The sequence below is a fragment of the Hemiscyllium ocellatum genome, chromosome 1, assembly GCF_020745735.1.
Source record: "Hemiscyllium ocellatum isolate sHemOce1 chromosome 1, sHemOce1.pat.X.cur, whole genome shotgun sequence".
Lineage (NCBI taxonomy): Eukaryota > Metazoa > Chordata > Chondrichthyes > Orectolobiformes > Hemiscylliidae > Hemiscyllium > Hemiscyllium ocellatum.
The window spans coordinates 51,882,171-51,894,877 of record NC_083401.1 but is presented as its reverse complement, the minus strand read 5'-3'; the positions used below and the strand labels follow the sequence as shown (position 1 = coordinate 51,894,877).

The window sequence follows — 12,707 nt, the reverse complement described above, 5'->3', positions numbered from 1 at the left end:
GAGGGGTCCTCCAGCACAGTCCTGACATAGTGCTGAGCTGATAAGACGTTGAGGAACTGGGGGAAAGGTGGCACATCAGAGGAGGAGGAGGCCAATCAGCTAGAGGAAGTTCTTCTTGTGACTGACAGAACTGTGTTGGGCACTACAAGGCAGACAGAACCTGACTGGCACCTGGTTCCAGTGGATGTAAACTGGTGCAAAAGATCACTGGACTGTCAAGGTCACAGACTTCATTTCCCTTGTGTTCTCTCTTGCTGGTATGAATAAAAGCTCCTGTTTGGACTTGCTTGACTGGATATCGAGGAGAATGGATGTCCAGTGGGCATTGGGCGACAGAGTAGCAGTGATTTAATGAGGGTGTTTAAATGGAATATAGCTATGGAGAGGTAAACTGTGTGGCCTGGTGATGAAAGAGTGACTAGGATGAGAGAATGGGGTTGTAGATGCGAGGAAGTGTGAGCGTTGCTGACTATGCATGGCTTAGCTTTGTGACTACCGTGCCATCATGTTGGCAATGAGGGCCCATGCTGGATTGTAAATACCTTTCTGGGTCCACAACAGCCTGCAAAAATAATGCAGGTGCAGGGTATGTATATCTTTTGGCAGATATATAATAAATCTGGGAATGTCACATGGCAAGAAGGGGATAAAATCAGACAAGAGGGACCCTATAGGTGTAGAGTGGGTAGATGTGGTGAGGACCCTCACTGTGAAAACTAACACAAGCACTATCCCCCCCCCCCCCCCAAAAAAAAAGAAAAATTCTCTTTCAGCTAATAAAAGTAAGATTCAGCCCATAGTTTCTGTTCAGGATGGTGCATGCCTTGGAAAGGAATTTGGAGCTGATGGTGTTCTTAGGTGAATGATGCCCTTTTCTCGATGATAGTGTTACCAGGTTAAGTAACAGGTTGAAGGACCTTGGTAGTTGCTATTGTTGACTGTGTAGATTGTAAAAATGGTGAAGGGAGACTGCACAAGGTGATGGATGCAGTACTGATTAAGGGAGTGCTTTGTCCTGGGTGATGTTGAGCATCTTCAATATTGTTGGAGTTTCACTGATCTAGGCAACTATTCACATTCTAACTTGTGACTACGTGGACAAGTGTTGGTGGACTATTCCCTGCAGAATGCCCAGCCTGTGATCTTGTACCCACATAATCAGTATTTATGTGACTGATCTCGTTAAATTTCTCGTTGATTTGTTGATGTAGAATTCAGTTATGGCAGAACAATTGTTTTAAAGGTGAGGATAATTAGATTCTGTTTTGTTGGAGATAGTCATTGACTGGCACCTGTGTAGAATGAAATTCATTGCTATACTTGTAGATACAGATCCTCTATCTGCATGTGAAATAGCTAATACAGAGCATATAGGTGAGGGACCAGAAGGGGGGTGTGTATGTGAAGGGAATCTACACTTTAGTCACATTCACATTGGTAGGAATTGGAACCACGTGAGGATAGTTGGCTGGAGGATTGATGTTGTAGAAGTTAATTGTGGTCAAACACAGCATCATTGCAGGGACTTGAGGACCCTGCATAATGGCCATGTTCACAGGCAGAAATAAAGTCATTTATAATCTTGCTTAAAGCTATTATAATGCTTTGATATATTAGCAGAATCCACATCTAAGACAATCAAATAGGAAGTTAAGACATTTTGGAACATCTAGAAAGTATTTGCAATTTGAATAATTTTGGAGCAGCAGTATTTAAGACCAGGTGGAGATGTAGAGTAGACTAGCTTTAATTTGTCATTCCTATTGTATCAGCTGTGAATGGCAGAAACGAGAGTGTTCCTTCAGTACCGAGGGTGCTACAAACTATACAATTATACACGGGATAAAGATGTCTTTAATAAAGAAGTGAAATGAAAGAACGTGAAGTTGATATTTCAATCATGTCATGGTGTTGATCTTATCATGAAATTTCTACTATTTCGCTAAATGTAGTCATGGTAATGCAGTATTGAATAAAGTGCTGGCATTGAAACATCCTTGAATAAGCAGAATATGTTGAAATGTAAAGTGCTGAGAGAAGACTTTCTGCACCATCAGTGCATTGTTAATTCTTTGTTTCTTGCAACAAATAGTTTACAAACTGAGTGGGCATTCTTGGATTTATTGATTTCTGTGGGTGAGTGCAATTAATTAGGGTGAGACATTGCAAATGTAATTACTGTAATGTAGTAGTTGAGCACTTATCATGCAGATGTGCGGTGAAGTTTCAAAGAACAGAAGTTGGTGAGAAAAGCAGGGATTCAGCAGACTTTCCAGAAGCAATGCACAAAGGGCTCTCCTATTTATATTTTAACATCGAAGTGAATGCTTTGTAACAGCTATCTGTTAAGCACAAACACGATGTTAGTTACCATTTTTTTGGGTATCTCTTTAAAGGTTCAAGAATGAATCTTTTCAATAGATTTGCATTTTAAAGAAGCAAATACTACATCACGTTGGTGTTTACATTTCAAAAGTATTTCGCAGTTTCCTCCACAAAATATAGGGCAGCTTGAAGCCATTGTCTTCAGCTCTGAAGACCATACTCCATTCCCTTGCCATCTCCTGCATCCTGCTCCCAAGCATTTGCCTGAAGCTGAATTGGATCCTAAACCAACTTTGGCTGCTTTTTCAAAGGCTGCACTGAGCAGGCTGAGGGTTGTGCTGCTGCAGAAACCTGTCTGTTGGGTCGATCTGCTTGTTTCCAGGTTCAAGACTGGCACGCTCAGTGTTTTCATTTGGTGTCACGGTAGGATAGAAGATGGAGCTCTCTCAATGGATCTTAAGATCTTGTCAAAGTCAAAGTGCTGTTGAGGTGGGAGGAACTGGCATCAGTGTTGGGCGAGTTCAGCATTGTTGGTGTCAGAGACCAATAGCAGCCAGCAGCCTGAGTCTGAGGTTTTTCAGTCATTCCTGATGAAGGGCTTATGCCCAAAATGTCGATTCTGCTACTCCTCACATGCTGCCTGACGTGCTGAGCTCTCAACATTGAGGCCTTTCAGTACCAGTGGCAGATTAAAGAGGGTTGGGGCACATTGCCACAACTAGAAAATTAGTGCTTATAAAAACAGTGGCTGAAAATAATGGTGTAACATGGTAGGTCTGTAAGAATAGTCCAAGTGAGAATATGGGCTGGCATTTAAAATACGCACACTCATTTGGTCTTCACTGACGTATAGTTCACTTATCAGTACGAAGTAGAGAGGCATATCTTTTGGGGTTGTAAAATTAGCTGCAGTTACTGAGACAACCTCTTTAGTAGTACACTCTTGACATGCCAACCCTCATTTAACATTTTCCAGAGTATCACCAGAAGGGATTCGTCTGGGAATTAAGCCTGCTGCCTTAGAACAGGAGTCTGCACTGTCCATTACATAATCTTATTGAATGGGAGGCACTGCAATTGCTGTGACTTGAAATGGCTAATACAGAGCAGGCAGATGCAAAACAGGAAGGGATCAATGGTAACTCCTTGAACAGGTCTCGCGCAATTGTAGTGAGACTGTTGGAAGAGGCAGTATGCATTTGCCATTCATGTAGGTAGAAATGGAACCATGTGAAGGTGGTTGCAAGGAGGATTATTACCGGAGAAGTTAATTTCATTTTTCTTTGCCTTGGATCAGCCTGCTGTTGAATATATCCTGTGTCCACACTGCTGTATAAGCAGTGACCACACATATTAACCAATTGTATTTGCAACTGTATTTGCGTTTGGAGATTCCATGGAATCATGTTTTCCCACTGTAGTTCATTGTAGCATCTGGTCAGGCTAAATTTGAAATCTGTCTTTGTGTGCATACATATGAATTCTTTTGTGGACTATAAAGGTAAAGTGCATTCATTGTTTAAAAAAATGCGGAAGTTAGTCTTTTGCATTCAGGCTGTATTTATTGGAGTAACTCGCTTTTGGAAATTACCCAGTTGTCTGTATTTCTGGGTACTTGGTGTTTTACTGAGTTCTACTGGATTGCAAATAATTACATTTTCTTTTCTGCTTGTTTTGATCACATTCCTCATATTAGCTTGTACTAGAAATTCTGATAGTTATTATATCTAATCAGATAGGCCTTTCATCATTTACCTATAGAGATGAAGAGACAATAGAGCAAGTGAAAATATGGGTTAAAGAATCTACAGAATTCAGAACAGCTTACAAGCCTTTTCAAGATGTTGGCATAGAAAGATAACTAAATTTATTATAACTAAAGCAGCTTCCTTGGAGAAGTAAGTGCCTCACAAAGGTTTACTGTTTTAATACAGTTAGAATTCTGTAATTGTTTTGGAAGCTTCTGAAATGGGAGAGTATGTTCAGCATAAAGACAAGAAATGTGTAGAAATGAAAAATTGAAATGAAATGAAACGAAATTGTGAATTTTCAGGACCCTGTTTTATTGAGGTTTTATGCATGCATGAAATTTTTCTTAGTGTGTGACTTTATCAACAGGATTATTCAATGGAAGGTTAATGGGACCTTTGTGACCTTCAGTAATAATTTGAAAGAACCAAATGGAAGTCTTGTTTTATCGATGGCAGACTTGTCAATGGAAGGAAATTACAGTTGCCATGATGAGACTGCAAGATTGTTGTACTTGACCCAACTCAAACTTGGATGTAAGTCAAATTTAAAAATTTATTCAATACCTGATATTGCTTATAATACTTGTAAGACAATACTGCAGTGGATGTGACAGTTCAATTCATAAAATATCAATGGGATGGGCAATTTTTAACTGCAGGTAATAACCTTTTTGAAGTTTCTTTTGGGAATAATAGTTGGAATTATTTAAGCAGCAATAACCTGTTGATTACAATGTGTTTTGTGTATTGAATTAGCTTTTCCAAATTGATTTTCTGTTCAATACAGGGGAACCTCAATTATCCGAACGTGATGGACGGGCACTATTTCGTTCGGATAATCGATTAAATGCCTTTCCTCTGGGGCTTGGAGTTTTTAAAGAGTCTGATCCCCATTCAGGAGACTGCAGCAGCACACGAGCCCCTGTCCCTCCCCCAATCCCATCCAACACCCCCCCCCCCCCCCCCCCCCCCCCCGAATCCCCCTCTCCTGGGCAGCTGGATGGGTTGCCAACAACAAAACTGCTGCAGTTGCCTTTGTGGGGCTAAGTCTCCAAATAGAGCAAGTGAGTGCACATGCACACTCACGCACACGGTCTCTCACACACACGCTCGCATACAACTTTTTGACAGATTCCACCTTTGCCCTGTACAGGACAATGTTGGAGAGATTGTGGGGAAGGGGGCGGGGGGGGGGTGTGTGGTTAGAGTATACCCCTCTAGAACTCTGGGGAGAGAGAGGATGGGCAGTCAGTCATTTGGAGATGGTGCCTGTTTAATCACTGTAAACAAAAGATGCGATCACTGTTGGAAACACGTTTTTGATATAATGTTTCTATCGGGACCTCAAGATCTCCTTTGGATAATCCGATTTTTGGATAATTGAGGTTCCTCTGTATCTGACAGAGTTGTGCTAAAACTTTAAAAGGTTTAGTCTAGCTATATAGGCATATAATTGAGTTTTTTTAATGTACTGCATTTGTAGGAATGTATATCTACACACAAATGGGACAGCAATATCCATGAATAATTAAAATATTTAAAAGTATTCTGGAAAAATATTCTGTTGTCATTTATTGGTCTGCAGGAAAACTTTCAGATGAAATTGAGCTCACCAGAATACACCTAGCATATTTATTTCACACTGCCTCCGTTCTCAGTTCTAAACCATATGTTGCAGAATACATCCGCTTGGCAATCTGCTGTAGTATTACTTCAGTGCTAAATTAAGTCCAAAACACTTTAGCTGTCATCTTGTTCCATTTATCTCCTGCAACTCAAATCATAGTGTGGAATTTGCAAGTTCTCCCTGTAAAGAAACATACCAGGGACCTTCGGTGGTTGAAATTATTCATGCGTCTCTCAAAGCTGCAACCAAAGGAGCTTATTCATGCTGTGGTGTATTGGGATATGTTACCCCAAGATTCATAACTCCTTGAAAATATTTGTACGTTTCTCAGTCCTAATTGGCCAGATCGTTGTCTTTGAAACTGCCCTGTGTGCCAGATTGCTCAGCTAGGCATCAAAAAGCTATGTCACCTACCTTTATCAAGCATCTTGGAAACCTAAATAATTGCTTTTCAGCTTCTGTTCTATCAGATATTACAAATTTTTTATGTGGTGTGATTTTGCTCCTATTCAGGAGATTTTTTTTTGTTTTGTCATTTTGGCTGGCTAATACTTTGTTTTAAATTTTAAAACCAGTACATATTGAATTCTTAGAAAATGTTTCTTTTAACCACAAGATCAGAATATTGTAATAGTCAGAACTGTTTTATTTGTTCTATCAACAGATCCTCCAAGTAAGCCATTGGTGCACTGCATGGCTTCAAATTTTTATAGAATTTCTTGCATGTGGGAGAATAGTCAAGAGGGGTCCTTTCCTGTCTGTTACATTGCGACTTATAGGTAGGAAATCATTTCTGTGTAGTGTAATTGTGAAAGATCTTCTTTATAAGAGATAATTGAAATCATGGCATGGTAATATTTCTGGATCACTACCCAATCACATGAAAATCATCAACAGGTTGAAGAGAAGAAGAGTAAGTAGAAAACAAAAAAATCCTCAAAGGTATTTGTACTTTCTGTCAACTTCTAGAATACAAATAATTTTCCAATAGGTGTATTTGAAATGCATTCTAATATGGAGATTATTGCAAAAAATATTTTCTTTGACAATAGTATTGTATTGTAGATGACTTCCCAGGTTTGGTCAGTTTGTTTTTCCTCTTATTTGAAGAGTTTATTCCTATAATACTGCTGTGCATCTTCACAGCCACTTATCCTATGAATGAACTTAAAAGTAAATGTCTGCCTGTGTCAACAGTTGATGGCCTATGCCCATCGCTACTTCCCTTGAAGGAGGTAGCGAGCTTATGTTTGAGCTACTATAGTCCATTTGTGTAGGTGAGCCCACAGTACTGTAAGAGAGGGAATTCTGGGATTTTAACTCTGGCAAAGAAGGAATGTTCCAAATGATGGCGAGTGTCATGGAAGGGAGTTTGCAGTAGTGGTGCACTTCTGTGTAGACTGCTCCTCTCACTTTAGGTTGGAGAGCTTGTATGTTTAGAAGTTACTGTCAATGGAACCTTGGTGAGATGTTCCATTCTTTTGTAGAATGTTTCCATCAGTGGTGAAGGAGTTGAATCTTGAAGTTGATAGGTGGAATGCTAGTCAATTACACCTTGGTGTTGAGCTGCTTCCATTGTAAGAAGTGGAGAGTATTCCAGCACATTCCTGATTTGTGCATTGAAGTTGGTGGAGAGCGTTGAGTTAGGAGGTGAGTTACTCACCACAGAATTCCCAGCTTCTGACCTGCCTGTTGACCACTATTTTTATGACTTGTCCCATTCAATGTCTGGTCAATGGTAACCCTGGTCAATTGTGTGAGTGCGGGTTCAGTCATGGCTAGGCCATTGAATGATTAGATTCTGTTTTGTTGGAGATGATCACTGTCTGGTATTTGTGTGGCACAAATATTACTTGATACTTTTCAGTCCAAGTCCAACTGGATATTGTTCAGTTCTTGCTGTATCTAGACATGGACTATTTCAGTATCTGAGGAATCTCAAATGATGTTGAACATTTGTATAATCATAAACATGCCTATTTTGACCTTATGATGCTGGGTAGGTCATTGAAACAGCTGATTTACAGTTGTCTGCTGTCTGACACTACCCTGAGGAACCTTTGCACTGATATCCTTGGACTGAGAGATATTTCACCTCCAACAACCCATAGCCATTATCTTTTGTGCTAGGTATGACTGCACTGAAAGGAGAATTATCCTCCAATTCCCATTACCTCCAATTCTGCTATTCTCCTGATGTCATATTCAGTAAAATCAACCTGTGATATTAGGGGGTAAGCACCCATTTTTGCTCTGGGATCCAGCTCTTTTGACCATCTTTGCTCCAAGCTCATAATGAGAATAGGGGTGGAGTGGGCCCAGCAACCCAAACTAACTAGCAGGATAAGATTTGCTTGACAGTTCTGTAAATAACACCTTCCATCACTTTGATCTAATGTAGGTTAATGGGTCATTATTTGACTGGGTTGGTTTTATACTTGTGGGCAGGACATACCTGCACAATTTTCCACATTATTGGGTAGATGTTGGTGTTTTTGTTCTATTCAAGGAGACTAGAAGGATATTCCTAATTTTGGAGCACAAGTCATTATTATTGGTGGAATGTCAGCCCATAGCTTTTGCAAGATCCACTGTTTTAAGTCCTTTTTTGAGTTTGTATAGTGAATTAAATTGGCAACAAGGATGCTGGTGGCTGAAGATTATCCATTCAGCACTTCTGGTTGAAGATATACTCCTAATATGAGGTTGGGGATATTTCAGAGTTCTCTCCTCCAATGAGAATTGTCCACCACCCTAGATGACTGGATATAGCAGGACTGCAGTATCTACATCTGATCCATTGGTTTTTGTGGTCACTTTGTCTCTTGCATCTGTTTGGTATCCCATTAGTAAGGTTTTGTGGTTTGCTTTATTTGCATTTTGAGAGACCCACTGCAGATATATAATAGATAATTTAGTGGCAGTGGGTTTCCAGTTAATCCACTTTGGACAGCAGTTCATAGAAACCTAGGAACTAGAAGCTGGAGTAAGCTACTCAATCCTTTGGAACCTGCTCTGTCATTCAGTGTGGTTATGTCTGATCCTCCTAGCTCCATGCTGTATACCTGATCAACCCCTTCCCCATATGATTCATTGTCTTTAAAATCTTAACATCTATTTATCTATTGCTTCCCCAAATGTTAGTAAGGAGGACTTTGCAGTGTTGGCAAGGCTATTTTGCAATGATCATTTCAGGTATCTTGGTATTGTCCAGTTTTCTTTCTGTTGTTGAATTTTATAACCGCAGTATACAGTTGAATGGCTAGTAAGCCTATTTTAGAGTGCATTTATGAATGATGTACGTTGCTGTGGATCTAGAATCTGATGTAACACTCATCGGGTGAAGGCGGCAGATTTTCCTTCTTTTTCCTTCTTGTAGCTTTATTTTTTTAAAAAAAATTAACTCAAATTTCACCAACTGTCAAGATGCGATTTGAATCCAGAATCCCATATATTAGCTTGAATCTAAGAATTGTCAGTAGGCTAGTAATCCAAACATGCTGCTGCCATCTCTGCCCCCATATGCAAAGGATGAACTTCTGTATAGTTTAATTGTTGCAACACAGCAGCGAGGCTGGCACGTACAACTCAATTTAGAGATGCAATTGATATCTTAAATAAGGTTGGAAAGGTTTAGTGGATCCCTAGTCAATTGAGTTGTTTACTTCCATGTTTCTGGTTTATTTAGAATTTAAACCATTCTACAGTGTGCTTATATATATTTTGTGAAGTAAATGCAGGAACATGAGTCATTAGATAAGTAATTAGGGTTGTTGGAAAGTGTTCCATTAATGTTCTTGCAGAATTTTTTATTAGAATTGCTACTGTCTGACTCATTTCCAGTATATTCCAGGATTTAGTCATTCTTCTCATTTGAAATGTCGAATACTATTTTTATTTTATAGACTTTCTTTTCTGTAAATTTTGTTTTATGAAGTTGAGGGCTGTTATAATTTAGATAAATGAACATCCTTTCCTCCTGGGGAAGTGCTATTCAAATATTCTACTGCCAGGACAAATATCTAACTTATTGTTTTCTTGGTTCAGAGTCAATTAGCTTTAATTGTTAAACAATTTGATTTTCTTCCCCAGCAACTGCAGAGTACATTATGACATCATTTTTGTTGGTTAGTGTGAATTATTAAGAAAATTCTTTTTCTATTGTTAATTGACTATTTGTTTCAAAACTTCTTTTACAATGCCCTAGTCTTTTTGAGGAGTGAGGCTGTCCTCTGATTTGAACCCAGGTCTCAGATTAAACACCTCTGTCTAACCACTGTTTGCTATGCTCAAACATTTAAAATTGTTGCCATTTTCAAAGATGAGACAGAGACCAGTGTGCACATTTTCAGACTATGGGTTTAATTTGTTTGGGCTAAACGCCAATTACATTGACATTTTTGTTTGGAGGGATTCTCACCACAAGGCCCAGAGAGATTTCTCACTATCTTACCAAATATGCTTCATTAACTACATACACCACCTCTATGGCATTCCTCTCATCCAATTCAGTTTCCATCTTACCACTCATAGGAATAGGCTATTCAGCCCTTTGTACCTGTTCCGCTATTCAGTATGATTAAGGCTGATTCTCTGTCTCAATGCTATATTCTTGCTGTCACCTTTACCCATTGATGCCTTTAAAATCTAAAATGTATTTGTCTCCTTGAACATATTCAGTGACTTGGCATCCACAACCTCCTTTAATAGAGGATTCCTATGGGTTTTCTATCTTTTTGTGTGAAGAATTTTTACTTCCTCTCTGTGTGAAATGGCCCAGCCTGTACCCTGAGACAGTGTCACTTGGTTCCAGACTCCTGAACTGGGGAAAACATCGTTCCTGCATGTATTGTGTCCAGCCCTGTTAGAATTTTATATCTTTCAATCAGATCTCCTCTCATCCTTCTAAATTTGAGTACAAGTCCAGTTAAATAAACCTCTCCTTGTATGACAGCCCTACCACCCCGGTATCATCTTGATTAACCTTTACACTCCCTTTGTGGCAAGTATATCTTTTCTTAGGGAGACCAAAACAGCACACAGTACTCCAGGTATAATCTCTCAATGACCCTGTATGACTACAGTAAGACATCTCTACTTCTGAATTCAAATCCTCACTCGAAGAATTGCAAAAGTCTACTGAAGTGATTGGGACAAGGGACAGATGGATCTATTGACTGAGAGTTGTGATTGGGATCGTTAACCTGGGCCAATCAGGGAGCCCTGGATGACACATAGGCAGGAGTTTGAGTCTCCTCATTTCTAGGGACTAGCTCTGAGCTGGCACATCTAAGCAAAGCATGACTTGGTGACCAAATACTGGCTTGTGTGCAATTATTTCAACCAGCATTCCTTGTTCTGACACCATCTTCAAAAGGGCACCGGAGAAATGTTGGCAACCCAGCATGCCCTCACTTACAACATAATGGCATAGCAGCCAAAAGGCCTCACTGCCATGGCATGTAGCCAGTATAACTTGCGCCCCTTGCACATGTAACCCCACTGTCTCACTCGAGTCGCTGTTGAACAACCATGACATACAGACCTTAGACTATACTGGAGGAATTTCTAGGCTGGTCCAAGTGACAGAGTAGCGCTTTCAGCCTGACAGCCTGCTCTACCTGATGGATATATGAGTGGCATTGCATCTGCACACTGCATGTATTCAAATGGGTGAGAAAATGATTGCAAATGAAACATAGTTTCAGTTGGCAAACACTTGCTTCATGTGTTATTTTCTTCATGGGATGTGGATGTTGCTGCATGGATGAGCATTTAATGTTCATCCCTAATTTCCCTTGAGTAGGAGGTGAGTTGCCTACATCCATTTGTTGTAGATTGACTGATAATACTGTTACAGAGGGAGTTCTAGGATTTTGATCCAGAGACAGGCAAGGAACAGCAATATATTTCCAAGTCAGGATGGTGAGTGACCTGGAGGGGAACTTGCAGATTGTATTTCTGCTACTCTTGTCCTTCAAGATGCAGTGATCAAGGCTTTGAAGGTATTGTCTAACGAACTTTTGATGAATATCTGCATTACATCTTGTAGATGGTCCACATTGTTGCTGCTGAGTTTTGTCATTGGAGGGAATTGAAGTTTGTGAATGTAATGTCAAACTTTGCGTGGTGTTGGCAAGTGGAGAGTGTTCCATCACATGCCTGACTTGTCATGTAGAGGGTGAACAGACTGTAGGAAGTTAGATGAGCTACCCATTGCAGGATATCTTACCTCTGATCTGCTTTTGTAGATGCGGTAATTAATATGGCCAGTTCATTTTCTGGTCATTGGTAATCCCAAGAATGTTAATAGTTTGCAATTGGTGATGGATATTTCCCCTTCGATAATCTAGTGTTTAGCAGACAATCTTTCCGAGGAGCATTCATGTTTTTGCATCTCAAACTGATTCAATCCATTCGGTGTCTAGCCATTGACAAGTGATGGTCCGGAACGCAGTTTGCAATTGACCCCATCAGCATTGGCTCCCCCCAGTCACTATGTTGGTCCCTGAATCTCTCTGTATCCTTTTACCTTTCTAACCTGATAGTTCAGCTCCACACTCATGGGGATCCAGTAAATTGAACTCTGCCTTAAACTGCCCTCCCTGCCCTGAATCCCAACATTACACCTTAATGATGTCCACCTTTCTCATCTAAGCTTCCCTTATGTAGGCCATAGTGATGGTCACTGACAGTAACGCCTTCCTCCCTTCTATGGACTACCATGTCCTATGATACTGTTCCACAACCCCCACATACCTTGAGTCTTCACCCATCATTTGCTTGTTCCCACCTCTATACTGATCTTATATGTCCCCCTTGAAACCATCTCAACAATCATTGCATGGACCCACAGGGCTGTATTTGCCCCGGACCTCTGATGTTAATGCAGAGCCCCTAGGCGTGACTGTACAGATCCCTAACTGCTGTGTTTGCAGCTTCCTTACGAACAATGCACGATTCCCTCGAGTTCTTGTGATAGCTCTACAGGACGGACTGACTGA

The 12,707-nt window shown here is 40.2% G+C and overlaps 1 protein-coding gene across 1 annotated transcript in view; it reads left to right on the top strand.

Annotated features, from left to right (window-relative positions):
- il11ra (interleukin 11 receptor subunit alpha) overlaps positions 1-12,707 on the top strand; it is an 81,839-nt gene that overhangs the window by 47,417 nt on the left and 21,715 nt on the right. The window contains exons 4-5 of the mRNA XM_060854780.1: positions 4,444-4,610; positions 6,368-6,482. Of these exons, the coding sequence (XP_060710763.1) occupies positions 4,444-4,610; positions 6,368-6,482 (282 nt within the window). The remainder of the gene's footprint in view (positions 1-4,443; positions 4,611-6,367; positions 6,483-12,707) is intronic.